We start from the raw sequence: 21,786 nt of genomic DNA on the forward strand, positions 1-21,786 counted from the left end.
ACTCAGTTATACGGTATGTTGGCAATAAAAAAAACTTATTTTATTGAGTATCGAATAAGTTTTATTATGAAAATGGTTTTAATTAGAACTTATGAAACTTGGGAAGATACCATAAGACACTTTTTTAGACATAAGTCTTGCGATATCGGTGGTCAGTAAAGCAAGATCGGTTTTAAAAGATATGTTATATTCCAGACTCTTTAATACTCCTCATGAAAAGAACGAGTCATTAATCGCAAATAAATAGCGTTATGCTGTATTGAATTTGGAAGGATGGCGATATAAATAGAATAATTACATTATTTCCGCCACAGGTGACCAACAACGATATAGCTCTAATATCCGCGCCATACTAAAATACAAAGATAAAATTTTCATGATATATATAGTTATTTCCTAGAAATGAACTACTTTTACGGCATTTGCATATCATCTATTAAAAAATGAGTTATTTAATATATTTCTAAGAAATTTTTTCTGTATCTTTTACTTTTATCATTTTGAATTGCAGAAAACTAAACGAATACAATTTTAAAAGTATCAAAACAGAAACAGTTCAATAATCTCTGAAATAATTGAAAGAAATGAAAACTTTCTTAAAACAAATGTATGTTTTGTATGTTTACAAAAATAAAAACAGCAATAATTGGCTGTATTGAAAATCACAATAGCAATTTCTTATCATGAAATATCATACCATACCGAGATCATGAACTCTTCCAGATCTAGGACTTCCGTATTGATCAGTTGAAAGGTTGTGATACTATTAATTATCAAAAGTCTGTCCATCAATGCGGCGCCGACACCTCCTTGTGTTGGACTTTTAATGGTAAACGACGGAGTTGTTCCCTGGGGTTTGGTGGTATTAAATATAACAGTGCCTATGAAATTATGAATAAAATTATTAATCAGACATGCTTATACAAATGCTTAATTAAGGATGAATTAATGTTCAAGTGGTTGTGTTTGGATAGAATTTTTAGCTGTTTCTGTTAACGTGAGGGAACTCAATCTTTCTCTTACAGATTTTGGAGCACAGACATATGTACGATTGTTTTGGCAAGGTTTTATCCCTCAAGGAGTGATGGATACTTCCTTCATTAATAACCTTTCGGCATGAGATGAATCTCAATAGAATAAAAAACAGCTCTGATTTGAGCAGCTATGGGAAACTTACATAATAATTAGAAACAACGGAGAGATTTAAAGTAAAAGTCAGACGAATTCAGTATAAAATAATTATTGTTTAATCAATTATGAATATTTAAAATACTTGCTCTCAGACCGCTTGGTAATTCATTGAATCCGAATTTTTGATTATAATCAAATATACTTTGTATGAACTGTACATTTAGACCATGCACACACTAAAACTTAAATTGCACATACCATTTGGTGCTGTTTCCGAGATTATAAATGGCGACTGCAAGTCACATACTGCATATGCTGTGAAATAAAATCTAAAAATTATTATCGATGGCACCATACATAGAATATGGGATTTTTTATAATATTTTATCGTTATAATCACTAGAGGGTTAATTTACCTTTTTTGGTACTGTACCATTAACATCTGCAGAAGCACGAGGAGGCAATGAAAGGCCAAGCACGCATGGCAGGGGACTTGATATGTTTACAGTAGGGCTTCTGCAGATGTAAATGCACGGAAAAAAGATGCATAATTGTGTTGTATATAATTATACGCCTGATTCGTTTGGTATAAAGAAATCGGTTGTCATGCTTTTCACGTGCCACTGCGCAATCGAAACACCTCCATGATTCTTTTCTCTCTCGTTTATTTGGGGATATTGCTCGTAATTGTGGAACACGCTCATGAGATTGTTACTTAACTTTACTCTCCGATATTATTTTACTGTGTCTAAACAAATGCTTATCCTACATATACTTCAGGATTTAAAAGAGAATATTGCAAATGACCATAACAAATGATAACTAGAATTTAAGTCGCAAATATCAAAGATTATGAGTTTGACTTTCCTAAACGAAAACAAATTTGACAGCATGTTTTTATTAGTCAAAACAAATCTTGATAAAGTTGAGCCGCCGGAAGCATTAATCGCAACATAATAACATGAAAACTGCCGAATCGGTTTGATTGAGGTTGCACCTTAAAATTAACGAAAAAGTGCAACTTCCATCATACCCCTTAGCACTAAATTTTCAAAAACTTAAAAGTGCTATAATCAAAGATTCCGAAGGACCAGAAAAATTTAACAACACAACACAAACCCTTTTGTGTAAACATGTACACGAAAATGCATATTGTGAAAACTGTCTTTTGTTCCATTCTATATACATAACAATGGCATCTGACTCTGAAAAAGAAAATAAAAATGTATTTTCATTATTCTAAATTAATGTATTTAGTGATCTGTTTTTAACTTGACATATTTTGACGATGAAGATTTTGCACAAACCAGTGTTTCCATTACAAGTATATTTATTAGACGCAACCTAATCATGAAAGTGTATGTATAAAGATGAATACAAAATTAATGTACTAATGTATAAATCTAATAGACTGTGTGTCTGTTCTGTTTTGAAATTGAACGACGAGGTTTTCGTAATTTAATTTATTGGCTCTTGGCTTTTTATGTTTGGTTTGGAAAGTATTAAAACATCGACAGACAAACATTCTACATTTTATATTTAAGTAAACTATGTGACTCGGTGCATTATTCCTATCTTATAATATATGGGGACATTTGTGTAAAGTATTAATAGTATAGTTCTTCAGCTCAAGTACGCTTAAATGGAAACATCGATGAATTTTGCTTAAAAAAACAAACTATTTTTTTCAGCATTTTTTTTCTCTTTAAAGATACATATTTTCTTCTAAATATGTTATAAGTATTAACGGGATGTCATTTTAAACCGGATAAACGTTGTTGAAATGTACATATAGTATTAGGGACGTACAACAGAGCCTTTGGATATGCAATTTGACGATAAAAATACCCATGACATACATGTATATCTAATCTCTAAAAACTTTGTCAGTTGGTAAAGATCAGCAAGGTACGATGAAGGTTATTGAAGAAGAAAAGCATTTGATTAAAATAGAATATTATACTATTAGTATAAAACAAGAACGAATAGGTGGTAACATGTAAATACATGAAAGAAATGTGTTGATGTAAAATATTTCAAAATAAGTTGTAGACAAAAGTGTATAAAATATTTATATAAATAATTCTTGTCCACTGTATCAAAATCACTACATCATTGTAATGAAGAGCCTCGTCCTTAATTTTTTTCTAAGCCTTGCCTGAACATTTTTGTAATATCGAGCACCAGCCTGGTATTCTCTATATATCTACCATTATGCACTTTTTAAATAACATAGATTAAATTTTATATACTGGAAAAGTGAATAATAATTACGTAAACTAAAAGATGCAGGAAGGCAATCATAAAGATATATCTATAAAAATGAAACTTACAAATATGCGATAATCTGTGAACCAATATCCGTTTCTGCAATTTTCTTTTGCTTTTTTTTAAATTTCAATCAAACCAGCACTGTTCTCAACAAATATGTGCCTATTGCGTAATACAATTCATGTCGATAAGTATACATCTACGGACAGGCTTTATTTATAATATTTGTCAATACCTCAAATATTGACATGTCGAACTAAGAAAGATAAATTTATTTACAAAGCTATCTCACGTTTTCTTCCTTTTCCATTTTTTATAAGTCTTAAAGCATCGTAAAATAAGATATTACAAATAAGGCGTCTAATACGATTTTGAGGTTAATTAAGCCATAATTCATATTTATGATAATTGTGATGTTATATCTATAATGAACATTAAGTATGAACTAGAATGTTCTAATTCAATAAATATATAAATGAAATACAAAAATTTAACTATGAAGCAGCTAAAAGGTTGATATTTTCTTCTCTTAGTTTCAGACGGTCGTACACAATTTTGACAATTTTCTCAATGTCTAGGTATTTTGGTTAGACAAAACTGAGACAAATTTATTATACTAGGAAATGTTTATCTCATATTGTATTTCATGCGTAGGTCATAGTACTTTGGGCATTAAAGAAATAAAAAATGATATTTTGAATTTTACAAACACTTTGATTACACATCTAACGTTTGCGTTGAGACCTAGGTATATTATTAAATCTACCAAATTCTCTTTTGATTATTAAAACATACTTTGTAAAAATTAGTGATGTAGTTTATCAAGTTTTTTTTAACAACATAGGCACGTCTTACAGGTCAGTGGCCAACATATTCACATGCCGATTTTAATATTTGGTCAAATAGAATAAGAATTTTTCATAATGTTTGCGTAAAATTATCGGTAATTGCCTCAGTGTAGCACTTGCAACGACCAGAATCACACAAATGTAAGAGCTGCTACCTGATATTCAGTGCGACCTCAAACCGGAAGTGACGTACATTATCCCTATAAAAGATAACGATATTTAACATTTGATATTTAAAAATATTGAGACGTAATTAAAGTCATCAATCACGATAGAGTCAAGTATTCCGATCAATATTTTTAAAAGCTTGACTTCCTGTACAATTTGCAAGGAAGAACTGAAAATAAGAAGAGTTTTCATTGGTTTTAAAATTACATGAGACCAGGGAATCTCATTGGCCATTCTCAAATAAAATGTAAAGAATAGTCTAGGATAGTTCTAAACTAAAATGTAAAGGATTGTTCTTGCCATTATGAAATATATTGAAAAGGATAGTTTTAAAATAAAATGTACAGGATAGTTCTAACACTCTCTAGTTAAATTGATCTACAATAGTTCTTGCATATAGATCTCATTACATTTTCTAGTGAACAGTTTAAGTTAAGAAAGAACTTACTGAGTTTATTTTACACAAGATCTGAGTTTGAAAATTTATCCAAAATAACGAGAATAATATCAGACCTCATCAGGTACCCTTCGTTTATTGTGTTCAGCAAATGTCTAATATATTATATGATTATCGATGTGTTCAATTGATATAATGTTTATATTATATATATATTTGCATATTAATCAAGTATTTATTTCCATCCTTTAATTAGTTTCCATCCTGTGAGCGTAAAGACCCTTTTGTTTGGAAAAGAATCTCTTTCTGATGAGAATTACTCATTAACTATTTTTGATAAGGTACAAATATTTATTAAATCCTCGTGTAGATTTGAATCTTAACATTTTTATATCAATTATATTAATAATACTTGCCACATTCAATTGATATCCCAAGTAATATTCAAAATAATTTTGTCGTTTTGGATGTTTTCTGTGTTACCCTAAGATTCTTACATTTGTTATCGCATTTGCATTAAACCCGAAATAGAAAGGAAAACTTTCTAGATTAGTTTTACTTAATTACAATATGTCTTTATGAATATACAATTTACGTAACATGCAATTTCTAAAATCAAACTATTAGAACATGTTATAAATACCTAAATTGCCAATAATTTAGTTAAGAACAACTAAATGAATCTGATTTTATAGTGTTCAATGTCAGATGGCATGGGTAAATAAACTGAAATCATGAAATTTGAAGATCCTTTTTGTTGAACTTTTAGATAAAAGGAAGTGTAAAGTCAATTTTACTATAAATGATTTTTCGAGAATCGATCACTGAAATTACATGTGATTTTCGTTTGAAGGACTTTTATAAATTAAAGAACTTTAAAAGATCTCAGATCAAACGTATAATTTGGTAGATAAAATGTTAATAATTTCAAGAACAGGGACAAGTTTTTGAGTTTTTTTTATACATAATGTAGTGCGCAAAAGTTACAAAAAACTTTTGTAATATTGGAGTACAAATACAACATTCTTGGTCAGGTTTTGACCACACTTAAATAATTCATACATATTTATTTTATTTATTTAACAATTGAACATTTGTTTGCGGCCTATGTCTATTGTTCTACATTTACGATGTAATGTTAAACTGTTTCTTGTTGGATTTGCAGATCTTTGAGCAAACTTGATTATTGATATTTAGGACAAACCTTAGTTAATGATACGTATTAATAGCATATTATCCAATTTCTTATTCTTACTACATTGGCACATTGTTTACAAAATATACCTGTTAAATATTCTCCTTCATGTGACAACCACTAATATTTACTGGCATTTACTTCAGGATTTGTGTATGAATAGGTCATAAAATGAAATTAAAAAATGACTGAAACATTTCTCATGTTCATGTGGATTTTAAGCGTTTGTCTTCTTTTTACCATGATCTACATAACAAGCGTTTGTCAGACACAGATTAGCTCCATAGAAGAGCGCAATGACAGAAGGAATATCCGGTCGTTTGATAATTGTTCCGTTAAACAGAAGACCTACACACGACTGATTCCCCAGCCTATAACTATACAACATATAGAAAATCTTCAAGTGGAGACTTTGGAATCAACTTGCAGATGGTACGATGGTGAAATCGCGATGTTGCTATGGTACGTACCATCGCGTTTTCACCATCGTACCATCGCACATATTTTATGTGTCACATCGCGTTTTCACCATCGTGCTATCGTGCCATCGCGATTTCACCATCGTACCATCGTGTTTTCATCATCGTACCATTGCGTTTTCACCATCGTACCATCGTTCCATCGCGTTTTCATCATCGTGCCATCGTACAGACTAAATAAAAAATCACGATTGTCCAAACGGAACACCGTATTTTTTTTTCGAATTTGTGTTTATAGTTATTCCATTCTGATATTTTATTACTATTAAATGCTTTGAGAAATAACCTGCCTCTGTCATAAATTTTTAAGAATATTACTGTAAAACCAAAGCTTATCTTTTGATCTAATATTTGTGCAAAATCACGGAAATAGATAATATATATTGATCAGAGTACACATCTGTACATACACAACAGTATTATCTACTTTTTGATTTGGTTATATTGCTAAAAGATTTTGCCATTTGATGTTTTACATAAAGTTTAGGTATGGAAGCACAAAGTTATCTTTATATTTAGGCAAATACATATTTAATTTAAGTAATTGATAAAGTGAGTTAAAATAACTTCGTTCGAAAAGATCAAAATTTAATGTAACATGTGACATACATCCCAAAGTTTCGATTTTTTGTAGTTATGGTGAAATTAAAGTGTAAAATTGTCATTCTTAATAAAACCAAAGCAATTTTATGATTAAATTAAAATGGGAGCGTTTTCGTCTGTCCATGCTATATTACCATTGCCCATTAGGATATATGTCCAATATAGGTACATAAAAGGCAATCAAAAACAGGGTCATTGAGTTAACAGGTATGCACACAGGGTATTGCGGTGAAATAACATAAAATATACACCATCATAATAATACACAACATGAACAAATGAAAATAAAGACAACAACACAGTTGAACACAGGTGACAATAGGATAGGGGTCATATATCTTGAAACTTTATTAACTCTTTATTCATCATACAAGAAGTTAAAAAGTACAGTTATTAGGTGAACCCACTATTTACAGATTTGTTTACATTATATATTCAAATTATGGGGTTAACCAAAAGAGCAGATAGTTAAACTATCTCTTATTTATGCTATCTTTTATGCTATAAAAGAATGGACACAAACAAAATTATATACAGAGAGCTCGTTATACATAAATTGCTTACTACCGGTGTTTAAATGGTACAAACCAGTTTTATTTAATCAAAGTGAAAAGCAGAGAAATAAAACATATCACAAAGCAAAAATACAAACACATAGTAAATTGTCCTGGTCAGTCAGTATGTGTGAAACGATAAAATAACTCGCTATATGTACTTAAACTTGCTGTCCACTTTCAATGTAACCTTCTTAATTATATTAGAATGTCCACATCAATATTCATACAAACAAGGCAAATATTAAATCCAACCAATAAAATTGAAACATTATTAAGATCAGTGTTTAATAGATACATCGGGCACACGTGCGAGCACACACATGTCAACCGCTATATGAAGATGCTGCGACTGCATGAAAGTATGCCGAGGGCAATGAGAAACAATGTCAGGTTAAACCCTTTATCTTCTGAGGAGTTTTCCGCTGGCGGTTGTATACATCCATCTGTGTCAGATATCCGTTCATATACTTTGACAGTCAATATGGCAATCGAAGAAAGATCTTCGCTTGGTAGGTCTTTCTTTACCTAACAAATAATCAGTAAGAATGTTTTGTTTTTATTTTGTTTTTTTTTTGCAAAAACAAAACTGTAAAAAAAATTTAATTTCCGGGGTGTTGATTTGAAAAAATAGAGATCAGTGTTTGACGAATCATCAAACTTTTCATCAATACATTTATATATACATAAATAGTTAAATACGTTCTGCCTTTGGAAAACAACATATGCAATAGTTTCTTCCATTGACTGTAATCAACAAATCTAGATTTGTAAATAGGTGAAACAAATATTATCTGAATATGTTGTTCATTGTTTTGTAATGTTATAGGGGAGTAATTATAAATAAATAAAATATAAATAAATACTGGTTGTTGTTTTTAATTTTTAATATTTTTTAATAGTTCAATTAGCATTGCTCTGTAACTTTGTAAAATTCAAAAATAAATTTCAATTTTGTGGTAAAGTATGTCGCGGTTTAAAACTGTTCATTACTTAGTGCAGAAGATGTGTAAGCGGCCAAATAGCTCAGTCAATAAAGCCGCAAAACGGTATTCCAAAGGTCCCGGGTTCAAGTCCCGGTCAGACTGCACATTTTCTCACCCTGTAACAGTAACAATAAACATAAATCAACAGTTATGTATATTGATATAAAAATGAGGTCCTTTTAGTTTTTATTACCTCAATGATGAGTCTAAACTCTTTATCAGGTAGGCCTGCTTCAATTACTGATCTGATTTGATTCACAACGCCAGTCACAGGGTTAATGTTAAATAAATTATGTCTGTCCCCTGAAATATTGAATTAATAATAAGACAAGTTGTAAACTAAATATAAATTGATATTCTGGTACATGTCATTTTTTCAATTTAGTTTTGTCGTTGAAGAAAATGCATTATGTATGAGAGAAAATAAATAATATAATAATATAGATTATATTGGTTTGCATTGATCCCTGACCTTTCTAATTCTAATTATCAGATTAGTGAATACAATAAGTATTTCACCAAAACATACTTGTTATGTCAATGTTTGTGGTTAAATCTATTGTTATTCAAATAAAAGACCAGAGCAGAGATCTATCAATTAGTTCAAATGTGGTACCTTTATGTTACAGGTGATATCGAATAGGTAAACTTTGGTGCCAACTTCTTCATTTGACAAAATTTAAGATCTATAGATCTCGAAATTGGTTTTTGTTTTATTGTGAATATAGTAATACGATTTTTATATGATAATGTTACTGCTTACTTACCAGCTTCAATTGAATACACCAGAGAAGTTCCAAGAGTGTCGGATATTTTCCCTTTGATGTCTGGTGTCACAGACAGAGGGCCCTACATAGTAATGAAAAATAGCTATTATAACAAGAGTACTTCCTTCGTATCAGATGCCACGAGTGTGAAAATGAGGATATCTATAAGTCTCAAAATTTGAGAGAAGGGCTACGATGCAATATTCGAAGTGTTTGCAATGGTATCAGATAAAATACCAGCAAGTGAACTATGACTGTCTATCTTAGCTGGACGCTTACTAATCGATCGTGAAATACGATTCGCCAAATACTGACGGAAAGGGCCAATCTTTACAAGGGACAGGATGTGAAGTGGTTACTTGGTTTCAAGCGAGACAATTGGTTGCAAACTTGACAAAATGGCTACCGAGTCATGAATATTCACAACACTCTCACGTATTTGCTATATGTAGATATTTCGAAAAAAAGGTAATATGCCAATCCTTAAGGCAATGTTTATGACACACTCGGTTTTAGGTTTCAGCTCCGTCGGTTCTGATTTGAGGAAGCTATTGAAGATATCATCTGTTTATGTACGCATTATGAATAAATTAGTAGAAAATCAAATAAAAATTGCCCCCTGTCAAATCGCAAAATACGTACACGAACAGTTGATATCTTCAATAACTTCATCATATCAGCAGCGAGGAAGCCGAAACCTAACACCGAGTGTATCATACATATAGCCTAAAGGAATGGGCACATTAAAAAACAAAATAGCAAACAATCCAACTACCTGAAGAAAATAAAAAACGCGAGAGTGTAAATATTCATGACTAGGTAGCCATTTTGTCAAGTTTGCCACTAATTTTCTAACTTGAACCAAGTGTACAACCACTTCACGCCCTGTCCCTTGCTTCAGAGGTGATACTTTGATTGACAGTTTTCTTAAGATAACTGTACACATACATCACTTTAATCATTCACTATACTACTGATGAAAAGATATTCGTTTGGCAAATACTTAGAGTAACGAACGATATGAAACGCATTTTATATCTTAAATTTTGACATGTGCTTACACGGCCCTCGATTTAATTTTATCATAAATATACATACTTTGTGATTTAGTCGTATAATAGATAAAAATGGTGGAGCTGGACATGGCGGAGGGCAATCAGGATAGTCAAAGTATGGAGGCTGATCATCAACATCTGTCACTTGTATTTCCAAAGTGGTATAAGTTGTCTTAGCGGTAGGACTCAATGAAGGCTCATCCTGTTGAGAAAAAAAAGTTATTTTTTCATCTATGACTTAGAATTGAAAGTTTCTTTTATGTATTATTTTGTAGTTGTTGTTGTTGTTTCTGTGATATGTTTTATCTACTGTGTGATATATCACAACATTATTCATTTCGAGGAAAGAAAATTTGATAATTATTTTGTAATAATGTTTTTGGGACTGTTTTGCCGAATGCGACATTTAGCGGCGATGCGACATAAATCGGAGTCACAGATTTGGAAATTGCACCGTTATATAACATCCGCTTAAGTACTCTCAAAATTATAAGGATGCTATATCAAATATTATTCCTGTGGCTGAACCTTGTACTTAGCTTTTTTCATTACATACTTGTTTACAGTACAACGTTGTATAAACAATATGATTGTATTGTTAGGTAACTGGTTCATCGGTTCCTTGTAGAACTGTTAGTTTAATACTATCTTCATTCCCTTGTACCAATACCACGTGATCTTGACGTCATTTTCGGCATCATTTCCAATACAAATATTGCTCAATTCGAAAAAAAAATAGCCATATTTGATTTCTGTATCGAATTCCTTGGAATATGCTCCAGTCTACGAGAAAAAATATAATCTTGCCACAGAATATTTGATCTCCCTTAGTATTGGAACTCATTTTTATGCCCCCACTTCAAAGAAGAGGGGGTATATTGCTTTGCATTTGTCTGTTTGTCGGTCCGTCGGTCTGTAGACCAAATGGTTTCCGAGTGATACCTAAAGAACCCTAAGGCCTAGGAACTTCAAACTTGGTATGATGATTGGTCATTACAAGCAGATGACCCCTATTGATTTTAGTGTCAAGGGGTCAAAGGACAAGGTCACATTGACCTTGTAGGTAAATAGGTTTTCGATCAATAACTAAAGAACGCTTAGGCCTACAAACTTCAAACTTGGTATGATGATTGGTCATGACCAGTAAATGACCCCTATTGATTTTGGGGTCAAAGGTCAAGGTCACATTGACTTTGTAGGTAAAAACGGTTTCCTATCAATTACTAAAGAACGCTTAAGCCTAGGAACGTCAAACTTGGTATGATGATTTGTCATGACCAGTAGATAACCCACATCGATTTTGGGGTCAAGGGGTCAAAGGTCAACGTCGCATTGACCTTGTAGGTAAAAAAACGGTTTCCGATCAATAACTAAAAAACGCTTAGGCCTAGGAACTTCAAACTTGGTATGATGATTGGTCTTGACCAGCAGATGACCCCTATTGATTTTAGGGTCAAAGGTCAAGGTCACATTGACCTTGTCGGTAAAAACGGTTTCCAATCAATAACTAAAGCACGCTTAGGCCTAGGAACTTCAAACTTAGTATGATGATTGGTCATGACCAGCAGATGACCCCTTTTGATTTTGGGGTCAAGGGGTTAGTGTCATATTTACCTTGTACTTAAAGGCGGGTTCTGACCGATAACTCAACAACCCAAGTTGCCTTGATTGATATTTTTATATTAAACTAAAAATGCTTTTGGTATCCACATTTGAAGGGCTTACGTAATATAACAACTTGGCTGTCATTACTGAGGCCTACATGATTTATAAAATTTATGCATATATTATTTGGTAAGATTTGTTATAACTTAAATTGCTGCACACAACCTATGGGGCCACAATAATTTTTACCTTGTGACTAGTCATGACCAGTAGATAACCCTTATTATTTTTTGTTCACTGTGTCAGAAGTCATGCATAATAACCTGATCACATGACTAATTGGCTGCCGATAGGGGGCATACATGTTTTACAAACAAATCTTAATTATTTGGTTTTACGTCGCACTAATACAGTAGAGGTCAAATGGCCATTTTCCAGCTTTTTTACATGTAGAGGACGACCACAGGTGCCCTTCCATGCGTTATTGTAGACACGAACGGGCACCTAAGTAGAACCAACGACGTTCATTTACCTAGCTAGATAGCCTTCTCACATAAAGGAATCCACAGTCCCTTGCGGGATTCAAACCTACAGTGGTGACGGGCAATTGAAGTCAACGACCTTAACAATACGGCAACTGCAACTCATTGAAATTATACTAACTACCTATTCATAACTATATATTAAATTATGACATATGTTTTTGCTTTTGTGGTGTATAAGTATGCAACTTACGGATACACTCAGGTTGAGAAAAAGTTTGCTTCTCTCCATGGTATCAAAATTGAGCTTCCTGGCTAGAATTATGTCTCCTTTAGATGATGCTAGTATATTGAAATAGTTTGCACCGTCATACTGTAAATTAATGTCAAAAAGTTTATGAACGGTTTGTTTCGTTTTGATCTAACAATTTAATCTATTAATGTTTTCATGCATATATCAGTGTTAGAATTAGTTAAAATCCGCACATTATGATTGTCCGACTCTTGTAAAGAATATGACAATGGCTTGTTCTAAAAATGAAAAGCTACTTTTATTACGATCTCTAAAGACAAGCAATTTTTAAATTAGAAATATTTCGTTAACAAAGCAAATTACTTACTTCTGTGATACTGTACTTTTGTATGGCAAAACTGTATTGTTCAGCATCTACGACGTCATGATCAAAAACTCTTGGTCTCAGGGAAAATACTAATGAACTCACAGTCAAAGACTAAACATGAAAATATTTTTAAAAAAATTGTTGTTCAAAAAAAAAATATGGACAAAATTTCTTTAAAGAGTACTCGTATATCAAATTGGTAGACAAGCAAGACAAATGATGATGTTGTTTAAGATGCAAGGAAAAATTATTTAGTTATTTCAGTATTATATTATATAATACTCAATTCATGTATAACATGCCAATATAGGTAATAAGATATTAAAGAAATTTAACTATGAACAATTATATTTTGATCCGCATCTATATAGAAATACAACGTATTTTTCCTGCAAGGAAAATATATTTTGTATTCAATATGCTCAACAATATTTTTTTTGTAAAACATGCTTTGTTGAAGAGATCAGTAATAAATAAAGATAACTTCATTTTAAAAATTTCTTTGATTTATAGATTTTGTTAATGTTGGTGACACATGCTTTTTTTAAAGATAACACATTACTGTCATTATCTTTATTAATGATCTATATTTTTATTATTATCATATAATAATTAAACAAACAAACAGAAGTACTAGTACACATCGTAATGCAAGTGACACAATACTTAAACAATGATTACAATCTTACCTCCATCAACGTGACGTTGTATGGGCGGTTATTAAAAACGGGAGGGAATTCGTTTACTCCTGCCACATTAATAAACACTTCAACCTGAAGTTAAAAGTCAATGTTTTCTTATCGTTTTAAATTCATCTGTAGTCATACATACACATATTCTATCTGTATTTTGTGTTAACAATAGCAAGAGGAAAAATAGAAATATTGTTATTTGGCTATTGTTAAAATGTTTATGATTCTAGGTATGTGGTTATATCGTAATAAACAGTATAAATTTGTAGACTATTTGGAATAACGACCACTTCTTAAGAAAGTCATTGAATATTTATATGGCTCATATCAATAATGTTGAAACAATTTATGGTTTGTTATACATATATATTAACGTGATTTAACAAGATTTCAAACAACAATCCTAAAGACAAAATTGACAAAACTTCATAGAAAGTAAAATGTTTGAAGTTTTAAATCAGCTACAATCTGTACAGTTCTTTGAATCAGCAATCATGTCGACAGCATATCACATTGTAAATTAACACCTTCATTTATATTAAAATGGCTTAGTTATACGGTAGGTTGGAAGTAAATAACAAAAAAAAACTTATTTTATGCAGTATCATGAAAATGATTTTCATAAGAGTGCAGAAAACTTAGGAAAACACCATAAGACACTTTAAAGCGAGATTTGCTTGTTGCTCTGCCTTCCTTTAAGGCATCGCGTACTTTGGTAAAAAGTCATTAAGCTGTACCTTTTTGTACATGTTTACACAATGTTTCATTTATTTGGTCTAATGTAACCATGACCATTGTTAGAATTTCACTTGGCGGCGATTAATTTTATATACACTTTCGTGTCATTAGGAACATATTGAGGATAAGAGTGAGGTTTGGCGCGCCTGAAACCGGTTTAAACTTCCAAGTGGTGTATCTACCACTGACCGTTCCAAGGTGGTACCCCACTGTGTTTCTTCACGTGTTTTTCATGTCTGTATTGTTAATTGGTGAATGTTTACATGTTTAAGATGCCTGCCTTGCTGGATTGTCGTTGACGGTAGGGATTTTCTCACCCCGTCCGATTTTTTACCCAACCCCTTTTCACCCTTACAGCCCTTATTCCTTTACTTTCCATATGAGCCCGTTTTAGTTTTTATTATTTCACACTTTACGTGTCCCTCTCGTTTCGTCGCCCTAATCTCCCTCCAAATTTTGGTTTGGTGCATTCTGGCGGCCCTGCTTGGGTGTGTCGGGGGCTTCGCTCTATGAACGTTGCCTTTGTCTAAATTGATTTTTATTCTCGTTTTTTAAAATATATGTAACATTTTTAACTCCTTGATACTCCTCATGAAAGAACGAGTCATAAATCGCAAATAAATTGCATTATTATATAATCTATAAATAGCTTTGAAATGCCTTTCCCTGATTGGCTAACAAGCAACTTTTTGTAAAAAATAACAGGTCAATATCAGAGTATATTCGCTGTTTGTTTCCTAAAAATAGATTTTCAGAGTATATTCACCGGGTTTTCTTCAAAAAATAGATTTTCTGGAAATTCCTCGAAAGACGCGAGACTATGACATGATGTCACGTCAAGTTTGTTGTTATATATTATTCTGAAAAAAAAGTTGGATGACTCTTAAATAAGAGTCAAATTAGTTTATTTTATTTAACGTCTTTACATTTTAAAGAACACTAAAAATAATCTTGCTAATGCGCTCATTTGGAAAAATAAGACAAGCTGAAAAATGTTGAATTCCGACCTAGGCAATAGCAGATTTAATAAGCCATATAAAAGCTATTTATAAATTATATAATAAAGCAGATATGTACTTTTTAGCTGGTGAATATGATGTGATATGTACTGAAAAATTAATATTGACCGAGGCGATATTATTTTTTTCAGTACATATCACATCATATTCGCCAGCTAAAAAATCCATATTTGTATATTATGCTGCATTGAATTTGGAAGGATAGCATAAAAATAGAATAATTACAATTTAACCGCCACATGTGACCATCAACTCTATAATACTAATATCCGCTCCATACTAAAATATAAAGATAAAATTTTCATGAAATATATAGATATTTCCTAGAAATGAACTACATATATTCAGCATTTGCATATCATCTTTTCAAAATAAATTATGTAATATAATTGATATTCTTTGACAATTTTTCAATATCAGTTTACATAACTAACTAAATGAAATCAATTTGAAGAGATAATAAAACAGAAACGGTACAAAAAAATCTCTGAAATAATTGAAATAAATCAAAAACTTCCATTATACAGTTGTATGGTTTGTATGGTCAACAAAATATAATAATTATTGGCCATATTAAAAATTACACAAAATTTTATTATAACAAATCTAACCGTGATCATGAATTCTTCAAGATCTAGGACTTCCGAATTTATGAGTTGAAAGGTTGTGTTATCATTAATTAACGAAAGTCTGTCCCTCAGGCCGACACCGACACCTCCTTGTGTTGGATTTTTAATGGTAAACGACGCATTTGTTCCCGGAAGTTTGGTGGTATTTAAAATAACAGTGCCTATAAATTTATGGATAAAATTATTATTCAGACGTCTTATACATTGCTGCATTAACGATGACTTAATTATCAAGTAGTTAAGTTTGGATGGAATTTCTTTATTGTTTCTGTGAACTTGAGGAAATTCAATCTTTCTCTCTGACGGATTTGGAATCACTGACTTATGTACGATTGTTTTTTGGCTGGGATTTTTCCCTCAAGGAATGATGGATACTTCCCACGTAAATAAACTTCGACATGAGATAAATCCCAGTAGACTAAAACAGCTCTGATTTGAGCATCCATGGGAAACGTACGTTCATTGAACGCTGTCTTTCCTTGTTGATATTGTTTATCATATTTTAAACAACGGAGAGGTTTAAAGTAAAGTGAGACAAATTCAATATGAAATAATTATTGCTTAAACAATTATGAATATTTGAAATACTGGCAATCACACCGCTTGATAAATTAATGGATCCGCATTTATGATTATATTCAAGTATACTTAGTATGAATTGTTTATTTAGACCATACACAAGCACGCACACTAAAACTTAAATAACACATACCATTTGGTGCTGTTTCCGAGATAGTAAATGGCGACTGCAAGTCACATACTGCATACGCTGTGAAATATAATCTAAATTTTTTTATTATCGATGACACCCTACATATAATACGGGATTTGTAATAATGTCTTATTGTTATAATCACTAAAGGGTTAATTTAACCTTTTTTGGTATATAAACATCTGCAGAAGCACGAGGGGGCAATGAAACACCAACCATGCACGGCAGGGGATGTTTTATGTATGAGGGCTTTCTGTAGATGTAAATGCACGAAAATGAAAGATGCATTATCGCTGTTTCGGTAATTCGGCGTGTGTTCATATAAAGAAATAGGTTGTCATGCTTTTCACGTACCACTGCGTAATCGGAATACCTCTGTCTTGTTTGTGTGAGCATAACGTTCATATTTCACATGTGTAACATGTGTAACAATTTCAAAATATTGTTATATAATCTTACCCTAAGATAGGATTTATACTTTTTCTAAACAGGTGATCATCTTCTATTACTTCAGAATTTGAAAGAGAATATTGCCATAACAAAATAATGTAAATGTAACTCGAATTTAAGTCGCTAATAAGAAATAATATGAGTTTGACCTTCCTATACGAAAATAATTTTACGTCATGTTTTATTAGTCAAAACAAAGAATTGTTATCCATTGGAAACATTTATCACAACATTTATCACAACACAAAATTACATGAAAACTGCAGACTCGGTTTGACTGAGTCTCTATATGAGGGAAATCAAAAAGTGCAACATCCCTCACGACTCCTAGCACCGCCTTGATTAGTTCTAAATTTTCAAAACTAAAAATTGTTAGTTTTAGTTTAGTTTAAACATATTTTATTTCTCAGAATATATATACATGTTATAATTCACAATATACAGATGCAATTCAAATATTCTTAAAAAACAGGATTAGAATGAAAGACAACATGTCTTATGAAATTCTTCTCCTAAAAATTGTTGAAATAAATAATCGCGAACGACCGGAGAAATTTAACAACACAACACAAACCCTGATGAGTAAGCAGGCACACGAAAATGCATATTGTTAAAACTGTATTGTGTTCCATCCTATATGCTGAACAATGGCATCTGAAACAGAAAATAAAATGTATTTTCATTATTCTAAATTTAACCCGCTATCTATGTTATGTGTGTCACTTGTTACATTTAGTGATATTTTTTAAACATGACGTATTTTGACGATGACGATGTTGTACATACCAGTGTTTCATTTGTATATTTATTAGACGCAACCTAATTGTTTGGGTTTGGTTTGTAAAGTATTCAAATATCGACTTACTGACATGATTCCATATTTTATATTTGAATAAATTTTGTAACTCGTTGCATTTCCTGTCTTAAAGTATATGGGGACATGTGTGTCAAGTATTAAGTTTTCTTCAGCCCAAGTACGCTCAAGTACGCTTAAATGGGAACTTCGATAGACTTTGCTAAAAAACAAATAACTATGGCGTCTAGATACCTACATATCTTATCTCTAAAAACGTTAACATCAGGAATGTACGAGAAGGTTTTTTTTTTAAATGAATAGCATTTGATAAAAAAATACAATATCATACTATTCGTATAAAACAAGAACGAGCATGTAACATTTAAATACCCAAATTCCGCGCACCGGTTACGCTACGGCCAATAACCGCTGCTTCCACACAAATCACGCGATGATTGTCTGACAGGCAAAAGAAATCGTTGAATATTTGTTTTATCTGTAATAAACAGCGACATTATAACTTTGAGCTCAGGTGTCAAGCATGCTTGAAAAAAATCATTTTTGTTAATTGTAGAATCGAAATTACTTGAATAATTTCTCTTTCGAAAGCGTAAATAAACGGTGCGATATCAAAATTATTTTCATAATATTTATGTTTCCGAAATTTTTTATATTTTAGTTCACATCTAACACCTTACGGTCTTGAAACATTAGCAAAACCGTGTTAACTAATAAATATCAACATTGATAATAAATCATATCGTCAATTATCTTGACGAAAATGTTGTGATAGTAGAGATCTAATCCTGTAAGGGAGATCACTACGTTAGTTAATACCTTAAAGAAACTTGTTGAGGTATAAGATTTTACAAAAAAGTATGAAAGTTTTTTATAAATAATTCTTGTTCTCCGTATCGAAATAACTACTTCATTGTAATGAAGAGCCTCGTCCTTCATTTTTTTTCTAAGCCTTGCCTGAACATTTTTGTAATTTCGAGCACCAGCATGGTATTTTCTATATATCTATCATTATGCAGTTTTGAAATAACATCGATTAAATTGTTATATCGCCGGAAAAGGTAATAATAATTACGTAAACTAAAAGGCAATCATAAAGATATCTATAAAAATGAAACTTACAAATAGCGATAATCTGTAAACCAATATCCGTAACTGCAATTTTCTTTTGCTATTTTTTTTTTAATTTCAATCAAACAAGCACTGTTCTCAACAAATGTGCGCCTATTGCGTAATACAATTCATGTCGATATGTATACTTCTACAGATAAGCTTTATTTATAATCTTTGTCAATACCTCAAATATTGACATGTCGATATAAAGAAGATAAATTTATGTACAACTTTATCTCAATTTTTCTTCCTTTTCCATTTTTATAAGTCTTAAAGCATCGTTATACTACAAGTAAGGTGTCTAATGCGATTTTGAGGTACATTAAGCCAAAATTCATATTTATGATAATTGTGATGTTATATCTATAACTTACATTAAGAATGAACTTAACAGATGTTCTAATTCAATAAATATATAAATAAAATTCAAAAATTTAACTATGAAGCAGCTAAAAGGTTGATATGTTTTTCTCTTAGTTTAAGAAGTTCGTGCAAAATTTTGACAATTTTATCAATGTCTTGGTATTTTGGTTAGACAAAACTGAGACAAATTTATTTATACTAGGCGGTGTTTATCTTGTATTTAATGCGTAGTTCATAGTACTGTGGGCATCAAAGTAATAAAAATAATATTCTTATTCACAAACACTTTGATTACACATCTTACGTTTGCGTTTAGACTTAGGTATATTATCAAATGTACAAGCTACTACTTTGATTATTATCATACATGTTTGTATAGAATAGGAGTCATGTGGGCTCATTTCTAAAATTGATAAAGCATATGTTCTTTTCTGTTCTATTTCTAAACAATGAACAATGTAATCTGAATTCTGACAACTTTTGTCTGTGTGATGTGATTCTTTCTCAATATCAACAATGTATTTTTAGAATTTTTAATCTGTTTTGAATAATTTATATTAATTCAATATGGGTTCAACTTGGCTATATATTTAGTAATTCCATTCCTGAACATATTGATCTTTAAGTCTTCTAGTGAACAGATCTATTGGAACAAATTTACGTTTAATTAAATTATTACACAAAAATACATTCCCAAGACTTTCTAACATAGACTTTATAGATTTACACCATACATATAGTATTTATATCGTTGTTTTCTTTTCATACAAACTAAGTTGATCAATCATAACACTGTACATCAGGGAATTCGGGTAATTGAGTTTATTGATGAAATACTCTATTTAATGATCTTTGTTTACTTTGTAATGCTAAGTTAAATCTGTCCAATTCGCCCAAAACGGCTGCATTGGATGTAGAAAGACGGACCCCTTAAACATACTTTGTAAAAATTAGTGATGTAGCTTATTAAGTTTTTTAACAACAGCGCCACGTCTTAAAGGTCAGTGGCCAACATATTCACATGCCGATTTTAATATTTGATCAAATAGAATAAGAATTTTTCATAATGTATGTGTAAAATTATCGGTAATTGCGTAAATATAGCACTTGCAACGACCAGAATCACACAAATGTAAGAGCTGCTACCTGATATTCAGTGCGACATTAAACCGGAAGTGACGTACAATATCCTTATTAAAGATAACGATATTTAACATTTAATATTCAAAATATTGAGACGTAATAAAAGTTTTCAATTACGTAAAAGTCAAGTATTCCGATCAATATTTTTAAAAGCTTGACTTCCTGTACAATTTACAACGAAGAACTGAATATAAGAATAGTTTCATTGGTTTTAAAATCACATGAAACCAGGGAATCTCATTGGCCATTCTAAAATAAAATGTAAAGGATAGTTCTTAAACATTATAGTTATATTGTTCAGATATTTAAGTTCTGTTTTACAATAGTTCTTGCATATAGATCTCATTACATTTTCTAGTGAACAGTTTAAATTACGAAAGAACTTACTAAGTTTATTTAACACAGGATCTGAGTTTTAATTTTGTCCAAAATAACGAGAATATTATCAAACCTCATCAGGTACCGTTCGTTTATGATGCTCAACAAATGTCTAATATATTATATGACAATTGATGTGTTCAGTTGATATAATGTTTATATTTTTTATATATTTTTGCATATTAATCAAGTATTTATAAAAATAATTACCTACTGCGTAGATATTTGTTTGAAAGTGACTTCTCTTACAAAAACACGACAGGCTTGTTTAGAAACACATACATAACTTAAAGTCTTCCATTTTGCCAGATTTATAACCAAACAAGAAATTATTATTGTCATTGTTATGCAAGCTATGCCAACATTTCTATATGACTTTGCATGGAAAACTAAGAACTAACATATACAAGTTAACCAGTTTTACTTCGGCCAAGTATCTTTTTTTTTAAAGATTCTGCTTGTTTATTTTATTACGCACGTAATATTCAAAATGATTGTGTCGTTTTGGATGTTTTCTGTGTTACCCTAAGATTCTTACATCTGTTGTCGCATTTGCATTTAACCCGAAATAGAA

General features: G+C 31.2%; 2 protein-coding genes across 3 annotated transcripts; both read right to left on the minus strand.

The window, feature by feature from the left end:
- Positions 1–201: 201 nt before the first annotated feature.
- Positions 202–19,471, minus strand: LOC132731530 (uncharacterized). 2 transcript variants are annotated; one of them, XM_060717725.1, is made up of 5 exons: positions 19,338–19,471; positions 17,976–18,055; positions 16,952–17,008; positions 703–881; positions 202–352 (listed from the first exon to the last, which is right to left on the minus strand). In XM_060717725.1, the coding sequence occupies exons 2-5, from the start codon at positions 18,031–18,033 to the stop codon at positions 230–232; spliced, it is 417 nt and encodes a 138-aa protein (XP_060573708.1). In that variant the 5' UTR covers positions 18,034–18,055; positions 19,338–19,471; the 3' UTR covers positions 202–229. The 2 variants fall into 2 exon arrangements, with proteins under 2 accessions (XP_060573708.1, XP_060573707.1); XM_060717724.1 differs by lacking the exons at positions 16,952–17,008; positions 17,976–18,055; positions 19,338–19,471 and adding exons at positions 1,390–1,446; positions 2,251–2,336; positions 3,465–3,880.
- LOC132731528 (uncharacterized) lies at positions 9,392–14,602 on the minus strand. The gene is made up of 5 exons (XM_060717720.1): positions 14,591–14,602; positions 13,851–13,934; positions 12,795–12,914; positions 10,498–10,656; positions 9,392–9,481 (listed from the first exon to the last, which is right to left on the minus strand). The coding sequence occupies exons 1-5, from the start codon at positions 14,600–14,602 to the stop codon at positions 9,392–9,394; spliced, it is 465 nt and encodes a 154-aa protein (XP_060573703.1).
- Positions 19,472–21,786: the final 2,315 nt, after the last annotated feature.

Source organism: Ruditapes philippinarum, unplaced genomic scaffold, assembly GCF_026571515.1.
Source record: "Ruditapes philippinarum isolate M1 unplaced genomic scaffold, ASM2657151v2 ctg824_1_1_1_1, whole genome shotgun sequence".
NCBI classification, from domain to species: domain Eukaryota; kingdom Metazoa; phylum Mollusca; class Bivalvia; order Venerida; family Veneridae; genus Ruditapes; species Ruditapes philippinarum.

What these genes read in the sequence shown, in the direction of transcription:
- LOC132731528 (XM_060717720.1), bottom strand. An exon ending in ACAACGTCACGTTGATGGAG is followed by an intron (nt 12,915 to 13,850) that starts GTAAGATTGTAA and finishes ATTAATTTACAG; the next exon opens with TATGACGGTGCAAACTATTT. An exon ending in TTATACGACTAAATCACAAA is followed by an intron (nt 9,482 to 10,497) that starts GTATGTATATTT and finishes ATTACTATGTAG; the next exon opens with GGCCCTCTGTCTGTGACACC.
- LOC132731530 (XM_060717725.1), bottom strand. Translation starts at nt 18,033, where the DNA reads ATGGAACACAATACAGTTTTAACAATATGCATTTTCGTGTGCCTGCTT. An exon ending in GTGCCTGCTTACTCATCAGG is followed by an intron (nt 17,009 to 17,975) that starts GTTTGTGTTGTG and finishes TATATTTCACAG; the next exon opens with CGTATGCAGTATGTGACTTG. An exon ending in CTCGGAAACAGCACCAAATG is followed by an intron (nt 882 to 16,951) that starts GTATGTGTTATT and finishes ATAATTTCATAG; the next exon opens with GCACTGTTATATTTAATACC.